The sequence below is a fragment of the Phlebotomus argentipes genome, unplaced genomic scaffold, assembly GCF_947086385.1.
Source record: "Phlebotomus argentipes unplaced genomic scaffold, Phlebotomus argentipes genome assembly contig_39, whole genome shotgun sequence".
In the NCBI taxonomy this organism is placed as follows: domain Eukaryota; kingdom Metazoa; phylum Arthropoda; class Insecta; order Diptera; family Psychodidae; genus Phlebotomus; species Phlebotomus argentipes.
In genome coordinates this window covers 1,859,928-1,868,810 of record NW_026776182.1, presented here as the reverse complement: position 1 = coordinate 1,868,810, position 8,883 = coordinate 1,859,928, and the positions used below count along the sequence as shown (strand labels likewise).

The following is an 8,883-nucleotide window of genomic DNA, read 5'->3' as shown; positions in this document are numbered from 1 at the left end:
ACATATATGAAAATAAATTTGATTTAATAAATACTGTAATATGATAGAGACACAAACTGATTTTATTATAATTTTATCGTGAACTTTTCTTGAGTTTGTGATAAGGATTGAGTATGAATGAGACTTGACCTCGGCCACATGGTGATAACAGATCACTTCGAGTCGCAAATGGGCCTCAGTTTGTCGGTTATATTTGCCAAGGAAGCATGATTTGGTTGTTTCTTGGGGGAGTTTTGGGACTTGCTCTGATTTTCTGTGTCTTTTGGACATGGAATTTCAGTTATTGGCAAAGAAGAGGAATTCCAGGTCCCAAACCGTCTCTCTTTTTCGGCAATACTAAGAGTTTAGTGGCTGATAAAGTGTCTGTGGCTTACGAGTTTGATAAGTTTTATAGGTATTCAAGGTATGAGGAATTTCAATGGAAGTTTTAAGTAACGAATTTTTTTTACAGAGAATTCTATGGCAAAACACCATTTATAGGGGTTTACATTCTAAGATCACCACATATTCTGGCCATCGATCCTGACTTTGTGAAATTTGTCTTGGTGGAGAATTTCAAACAATTCTACAATAACTACATTTCTGATATGTGTACCGCGAAATCTGAGCCTTATATAGGCCACAGTCCTTTCGTTATGAAAGACAGGGATTGGAAGGACACAAGAAGCCAATGGGCACCAGCCTTTACTAGTGGCAAAATGAAAGCAATTTTTCCAATAATTGAGAACACTTGTCAGAAAATGTCCACTTTTCTCAAAAGCGAAGTGGCTAAACAATCTGAAGATGGAGTTCATTTTCGAGATGTCTCAGCAAGATTCACCACAGAAGTAGTAACTGACACGATCTTTGGCATTGAAGCGGGGACTTTTACCCAAGAAGACGCTCCTCTTTGTGATTTGGGAGCCAAACTACTTGATTGTTTTGAAAATGTTGTTAATTTCTTCATTCTAACAGCTGTCCTGCCACTCTTGAAGCGTTTCCAATGCTTCTGGATAGTCAGCCGGAATGTCGGACAATCCTTCGAAGAATTAATGAAGAAAGGTATTCAATTCAGAAGTCAAAGCAATACTCAAAGGAGTGATTTTTTGTCTTTCATAATGGATCTTGGGAGTAAGAAGAATCTTTCATTGACCGAAATGACATCCCATGGACTCACTGTTTATCTGGATGGATATGAAACAACAAGCATAGCTATTCCTCTGGTTCTATATGAAGTATTTTGTTCGAAATACCTTGTATTTCTCAGATTACAGCAAGTATTTTCTTACAGTTAGGCAGAAATGAAAGGGCTCAAGAGAAACTTAGGAAAGAGATCAGAGAATATGAAGCGAAAGGTGGAATAAACTACGAATCTATTCAAGAAATGCCATACTTGGATCAAGTGGTCAATGGTAAGGGAATAGAATTTATAAGAAACTTCTTATTTTGACAATTTCTTTTATAGAAACCATGCGTATTCACCCTCCTTTGATCATCATTAGTAAACTCTGCACTGAAAATGTTAAATACTCTGTTAATGGGAAAGCAGTTGAGATTCCTCGTGGCATGACCGTACATATTCCTATTTTCTCCATCCACCGTAATGAACATAACTTTCCTAACCCAGAGGAATTTATTCCCGAGAGATTTGACGAAGAGAATGGAGGATCGAAGGTATTCAAGGATAAGTGCTCTTTTCTTCCATTTGGAAATGGACCAAGAATTTGTCTAGGTAGGTATTCAGCGAAAAATTAAGCAGTTTTCGGAGATCTCAAAACTAATTTTTCATCGGATATAGGAATGCGTTTTGCCATGCTGCAAGTAAAAACTTCGGTGGTGGAAGTCATAAGGCAATATTGCGTCACGGTGAATGAGAAAACACAGCAACCACTGAAACTGGATGTTGGCCAATTTTTCAGCTACCCTCGTCATGGAATCTACCTTAATTTGAAAGCAGTGTAGTAGAAGATGCCTTGTTGTAAAATGATGTGAAGTGCGTGGAATAGATTTTTCAAACATTTTCTTCTCTATTGGGCAATTCAATAAAATCATATTGAATGAAAAGAGAACAATACTTTGTGTTTCTTTTGTCCAATACAAAATCACAGAGGAAGACTCCAATTTCATGATGACATTTTTTTTCTATTTCAATAAAAGTCTCGTACAATATTGCTGTGATAAAAAAGGAGAAAAACATACTCTTACGATTAAAAAGTTATACTTGTATACTGTGTGTTTCGGGTTGCATAATTACTTAACTCAAGTGATTTCTCGGGAATAGATAGTGAACAGAATGCTGCAGGAGCGTGCAGGTTAATTAGGCATCTCACCGGAAGCAGCTGGACTAATAATGGTCGCGGACGCTGGTGTGCGACGGACACTGAACTTGTTGGTCTTCTCTGATGTGGACCTCGAGATGCTGGGCTTAATGATAATGTTGGGCTCATTTCTCGTTGTAGACTTTTTTCTACTCCTGCTCAGAGCATTGTACTTGGTGGTGGATGAAGTCCCGCAGAGCTCAGCTGCCTCACCATCATCAGTGGCGTCTGAGGACTTTCCTTTGGCACCCTTTGATGGAATCAGAGGGCCCACGATAAGGGTGTTAGACGTGATAACTTCTTCTTGGTCACTCGGCGGCAGAGTGGCCAGCATATGACGTGGTGGGTGTGGAAGATTCTCCTCAGGCACTGGAAGATTGTGGCGTCGACTGAGTGTGGAGACAGTTCGAGGAGGGGGCACTGGAGGAACTTTAACCCACCCCATGGCAAAATCCAGTTGATTTTGGGCTGGTAGGGATCTCCGACGCATTTTCGTGGAATCCAGCGAGTTGGTTCCTCTTGCAGAAGTTGACACGAGTTCTGTGCATTTCTGACTATCCGAGAAATTTCGCACGTGCCCGTTTCCCAATGTGGTAATGTGATTTTCAGGAGGTTGTCTCAAATAATCCTCTTCCTCGCAAAGATCATCTCCGTAATAAGCTGATAGAGTGGGGTTTTCCAGCTCCTGACAAATGATTTTTGTCTCTGGCGTTAATAAAATACGCGATTTTGTTACTTCAATGGGTTCCTGTTTCAGAACACTTCCACTTCTGGCCTGTGGAGTGGCATCTATGGCCACACTGACTTGGCCCGGCTTTGTAAAGCAATCAGAATGATTTTCCGGATCTTCAAAGCTGCATCTCTTTGGCAACGTTCTCCAAGGTGCCTTAATTACGGTAGTTGGATAGTTAATACCGTCTGAGTGAATGGAATCAACTTTGGAGCCTCGCTCAATCCTCACCATGTCATACGAGTTATTTGAAATTTCACTCAAGTCGTTGTCACTTCGATAGAACATCTTCGGCGGTGTTGATCGCTTCATATTCTTGAGAATTTTCTCAGTGGGCGAAGTTCTTTTATATGATCTCTTTAGAATATACCCAAAAATCACGATAAGTATTGATAGAATCACCACAATGATAATGAGGAGGTTTAGAGTGAGATTCGCCGAGTTTGGGGTATAAGAATCCGGGTCAAAGGGCGTCACATTAGCCAATTCTGTAGACATTCTCTCCTCTGTTGCCACACTGATTTCAGGACTTGGTCTAGTGCTTTTGCTGAGTAGTCTGAGGATGGATATCGGATCGTCAGTCTTGGAGAACATCCTCTCGTCTGGGTATGTCTTTACTTCCCCTCCGCCAAAGTACCTAGGATGCGTTGAGAAGTTCCCGTAGATTTCTCTCCGTGGAGCCTCAGGACTTGGAATATTCAATGGCATCATGTGAACGTTACTTTTAGCAATAGTCAACTTATGCAGTTCACTTGGAAGATTTTGATTCCAGAATCTCATGAAGATGTGGCGATACTGATGACCCACAACTGGATGGGAGTTGAGATGCAAGTAGCTCTGATTGATTTGATTATATTCCGGCCAATCGATGTCAAAGCGAGCCCATTCAATGGGATTTGCATTGAGGAACCTATCCCTCCATGGAGCCTTTGGATTCCTTGATTATACAAAATCCCACATAAAAATATATTGAAATATTGGAAACCTGTCTAAAACTTACCCGGTTTTTACAAAATTTGTCCAATATTTCATAACTGCTTCGGACAAGAGTCTTTCTTGAGAATTATAGAATGGTTGAAAAACTCCTGATGGATTTAAAGGAGCTCCAAACACATAAGCTAACTCTTCTCCAATAATACTTTGTGAAAGCTGAAAGAAATGATAAATATATTAACATTTAATATTATAAATTAATTGAAATTTTACATACATAAGCATACTCTCCAGCTTCGGTGTTGTGAGCAAAGACGTACATGAAACTTCGTGGATTACTTTTAGCATGGAATAACCCAGTCTGAACCAGTGGACCAGCGACTCTGGCATCAGAGAATATTTCCAGAATTTTATCTCGATGGTAATTAGCATTTTGAGTCTTCTCGGTGGAATAAATATTTGAATACCTATGAAAAAATTCATATATTATGTTTAAATGCAAATGAAACATAACAATTTTAGAATTGCATTCTTACTCCTTCAGAGTAGCTGCTAATGCCAAATCCGGACGTATCTCAAAGCGATTCTGCAGGTAGAAGCGCAGAAGAGTATCTCTCTCAGTCTCCAGAAGACCATACATCAATTCCATGGCATTGAGCATGTGATAGGACTCGACTTCGGTCATGCCGAAGAGCAAATCATACCTACAATAGGGTGTAAATGCAGTTTATGGGAGGGTGAAAAGTGTTCACATGCGGGTGCCTTGCACTTACTTGCTGAACGTATCAGTGGATTGACTCATGATCGAGGTTGGATCGTTGGGAATTACCAGTCCATCAATTAAGGGACCAAACACTGTTGAAAATTTTGGTGAGGAAACTTTTGCTCTCAACATTTCTGTGTATCTGTAGAATATGACATTGTTAGCAGTGATTAGAGGGAATGTAATAAAACCATATTGTTCACCTTTTCCTCCTCAAACAAGCAACAAGTTCTTCATCTGTGATAGGACAATTAACACTCTGTGCGACTTTCATTGTATATTGAGTGGGATGCTTAGAAGTTGCCCAATCGGACAATGCTGATCCTGACATGAGAATGGCTCTGTGGAAAAGTCCTTTGGCCACCTGAGAGACCATCAGGAAGTTCACACAAGCAGCTCCAGTACTATGTCCCATGAGAGTGACTGAAGAGCTGTCACCGCCGAAAGCCTCAATATTCTCTTTAATCCATTGGAGAGCAGCAATTTGATCCAGCAAACCGAAATTGCTCACTGTCTGATCTTCCACGCCTGGCCTCATGAATCCCAGAATACCCAGACGGTAGTTCACCGTAATTACAATCACTCTTCCATAGCTGGCCAATACAGAACCGTCATAGGGATTTCCACTATTCCACTCGAAAGATTCTCCATGAATAAATACGAGCACAGGAAATTTTGCTTGAAAAATTGATCCCTCTGCAATGAATTTTATAGTTTCTTTCATAATAAGCTCAGCGCCATAGCCCAATAAAAATTATATTCACCCCAGGTAGGTATGTATATGTTCAAAAAGAGGCAGTCTTCTCTCTCCGATTTTAAATATGGCAAAAGCCTTTTAAGTTGATTATACCGTCCCTTGGACAGAGTTCCATTGGCTGCCTGAAGATTAGGAAGGTTTTGTGGACATACTGGTGGCAATTCAGCAAATATCCGTACATCTGACCAAGGCAATGGAGCTCCTGAAAAGAGGATGATTTTTAGTTACCTTATTTCAGTCAAAAATTAGGTAAATGATTTTAATTAATAGTTAAAATAGAATTAATAGATGTAAAAAATAAGTTCTAATGTAATACAAAATAAACAATAAATTGAGATTCTCTTGAAGATCAAACAGAAATTTTAATCCATGGCAGTCGTTAGTGCAAAACAGCAGAATATTCGAGAGAAACGGATATATGTAATCCTATTGACAGAATTACATCATAAGATGATCTAAATATCACACATAAAAGCCATAAAACCCAATTCGATTGTCGTAAAATACAATAATTGTCTTAGTAAATTCATATTTGTTTAAAGATCAACTATTACGCAAGCCATTATCGATTTTATAGCTTGAAATTGATTGAAGATCTGTGAGAAATCCTCTACATTCGTTCTTCAATTATAACTCTTAATTCCAATCGCGAGAAATTTCCAAGAGTTTGAAAAATGTGGTGAAAACATGAAAAATTTGTCTCTCATGTCACTTTGGGAGAAAATATCATAAAATTTTCGAGTTTATTTTAACTTATTTGGCTCATTAACAATCCTGTGGTGACAATTCACTGTGTAAAGTATCTGATATGATTGATTGTTTCTTTGTTGAAGAAAAACTACATCTTCCACTGAACTGTAACTCTTGAGAGGAAGTCACACAGCATGTTATTCCCATAATATTCGACAACTGCAAGGAAACATCCGTATTTATTGCAAATTGTCGTGGTATGGAATTTTCAGCGGCTTAACTGGGGAAACGCACAAAATCTCAAGAGAGTGTGAAGTTCATGCAGAGAGAATTGAGCGAAAACCTCAGGGGGAAAAGTCTCATATTTATAAGTTGCACTTCAGGGGCTAATAAATACGATTCATTTTATGAAAGATCCCAAATTTATATGATCCAAAAATTATTACTTTCCCAGACAAAAAAATTATTAACACTTGGTAAGATATATAATTATTATTTAAGCTAATACTTATTCCTTGAAAATATGTCTAGGTATACTTGATAGCCCCTTTGGGGGAATTTGTACGCGATCTTCACTTTTCATATGCAAATTCCCGCCTTTCTTTGGAGAATTTACCCACTGTGGGCTGAAAAGAGACTCATGTCGCGATGTTGAGATAGCAAATGAGGCAATATAGGGATTGCTTTTCACGATATAATAGTACATATGTAAAAACACGCTTCTAAAAATAAGTCCTGCGAGCGTGGAGTGTAGAGAAAAAAATAATGTTTGGGCGGATAAAAGCGTGGATGGAGTGTGCGATCCCATTACCTGGTGGCATAAAACGTTTGCTGTTGATAGGAGGTTCAGCATACGGTATTCCCAGAAATTGATCCACATCCCTTAAACCAGATTGAGGGTGCATGTGGCGCACAACGCCCCTGAGGATGCCCTGCTTGATGGCGATCTGGCGTGTCAGGGTGAAGTTCCGGTGCGATTGTCGGCGACTCTTCGTTGGGGATGTTTTTGCGTGAAGATGAGCCTCTTTTGGGACACGGCTACTTTTTGTCGTGTCACTGTTTTGGAGTGTGCCTGCCAAATTCTCGGTGCTGGCGTCAATCATTCCACAGCTGAGCGATACACTCAGTGCCAAGAATAAAATCATCATAGGAAATCTTAATTGAAGCATTTTCGTATGAGCCAATTTTGGAAGAAAGTGCGCATATTAGGCAAATTTCCGCGTCACTGATCGTCGAATTTATACACTTTGTGAGAGATTTTCACATTTCTTTGCACTCTTTGCATTCCATCTGGTTCATTTTCCTCTGTGACGGAATTTCTCACTCACGAACCTATGTAGTAAATTCCACATCAACCGCCATAGCTTTTCACTCGCTTAACATCTCCACCAAATTGATGATAATTTTTCTGGTGGTAAACTGAAATCTGTGAGAAATTCAGCATCACAATCACTTCAATAACTTGATCACTGGTAATATGAGTGTGTCACAGCACATTCAGCAATTAAAAGTAGATGAAGTGCGTTCAAATACAATCATTAAATGATTGAGAGAAGTCTCCCATGAGCGTGCCTTCTTGCGTTAATCTCAACACACTGATGAGCATCTTGTACTCGTGAACTAAAGTCAAATGAAGATTGAAAATAGAATCACCCTAAAAATAGCTTCTTTTAACCATCCTTCTCACGTACAAATGAACACGGGACTCCAACACATGTGTTCTTCGGGTTCTAAGGAGTGTGTGAATTCGTGTTATTATATGTATTCTATTTTGATTTAAGCCAAGTCAATTTATCATGCAATATTTACTTATTTTGTGCATTAACTGTCGCTCCGATGAGCTCCCATCTCCTTCATCCATAATGCACTGCAAGAATTTTCAGCTATTCACCCCTCGGTTGTCATGCCAAATGCCAAATGATTTCCCGAAGAATTTCTCACATTATTCCGCAAAAAAGGTGACTCACAAACGACCTCATCACAGATCAATTTTTACCGGGAAACTCATGCCAATTCGCAAGAGACCTAAGCGATTGGCAATCCTATTTATTTAGATCAATTCTAATTAGATTACTTTGGCTCTGCAATTGTCATATACATTTCCATCTGCACATTGGTACGGCTACTTTTCTCTCTGTCCCCAAAGATAGCAATTTAGTGTGATTTATGAGCTTCTCTTGTGACATTCCCACAGATTGGATGATTACAGGGCATCATTCTTATCAAGTCGTGGAAAAAATTTAACTTTAGTATAACGTTTTACATGGGAATTATTCAAATATGCCCACAATCAGCCACTTAAATCACAAAATTCATCATTCACTGAAACACATTTTTTAAGATCGTAATTGATCAGATTTTATACTGAATTTTTACCATGTGAAAAATATCAGATTATTAAAATGTTGATGAAACCATATTTCAATATATCAATGCAATGGATTTTCTGATTGCGGAAAATGAGACATAATGTATTGGTGTAAGTTTTATCACCATCACTATTTATAAAATTATTTACAATTGATAATAATGATAAATATCATCATATTTGATCATTTCCCCCCCAAATTTTTCTACTAATACACCGGGGTAGAAAATTGAGTAGCCATTTTTAATTAGAAATTTCAAGTGAAAAGATAGCAGAGACTTATACCAATTTGTAGATGTCAACTACTTTTAAGCGAATCAATTGTCAATGAAAAAACAGGAATAT

General features: G+C 38.6%; 2 protein-coding genes across 2 annotated transcripts; one reads left to right on the top strand and one right to left on the bottom strand.

Annotated features, from left to right (window-relative positions):
- Positions 1–79: 79 nt before the first annotated feature.
- Positions 80–1,957, top strand: LOC132263867 (probable cytochrome P450 28a5). The gene is made up of 5 exons (XM_059763866.1): positions 80–394; positions 452–1,214; positions 1,271–1,391; positions 1,445–1,711; positions 1,778–1,957. The coding sequence occupies exons 1-5, from the start codon at positions 207–209 to the stop codon at positions 1,939–1,941; spliced, it is 1,503 nt and encodes a 500-aa protein (XP_059619849.1). The 5' UTR covers positions 80–206; the 3' UTR covers positions 1,942–1,957.
- Positions 1,958–1,966: 9 nt separating this feature from the next.
- Positions 1,967–7,315, bottom strand: LOC132263852 (neuroligin-4, X-linked). The gene is made up of 8 exons (XM_059763847.1): positions 6,982–7,315; positions 5,488–5,682; positions 4,927–5,419; positions 4,734–4,865; positions 4,497–4,664; positions 4,238–4,427; positions 4,028–4,176; positions 1,967–3,964 (listed from the first exon to the last, which is right to left on the bottom strand). Exons 1-8 carry the CDS (start codon positions 7,313–7,315, stop codon positions 2,293–2,295), a joined length of 3,333 nt encoding a protein of 1,110 aa, XP_059619830.1. The 3' UTR covers positions 1,967–2,292.
- Between the last annotated feature and the right edge of the window lie 1,568 nt (positions 7,316–8,883).

Excerpts from the sequence above, each read along its gene's own strand:
- LOC132263867 (XM_059763866.1), top strand. The coding sequence starts at position 207 with ATGATTTGGTTGTTTCTTGGGGGAGTTTTGGGACTTGCTCTGATTTTC. Across the intron at positions 395-451 it reads GAGTTTGATAAGTTTTATAG|AGAATTCTATGGCAAAACAC; the intron begins GTATTCAAGGTA and ends TTTTTTTTACAG. Across the intron at positions 1,215-1,270 it reads TTCCTCTGGTTCTATATGAA|TTAGGCAGAAATGAAAGGGC; the intron begins GTATTTTGTTCG and ends ATTTTCTTACAG.
- LOC132263852 (XM_059763847.1), bottom strand. The coding sequence starts at position 7,315 with ATGATTTTATTCTTGGCACTGAGTGTATCGCTCAGCTGTGGAATGATT. Across the intron at positions 5,683-6,981 it reads CAAACGTTTTATGCCACCAG|GAGCTCCATTGCCTTGGTCA; the intron begins GTAATGGGATCG and ends TCCTCTTTTCAG. Across the intron at positions 4,866-4,926 it reads GCTTGTTTGAGGAGGAAAAG|ATACACAGAAATGTTGAGAG; the intron begins GTGAACAATATG and ends CATATTCTACAG.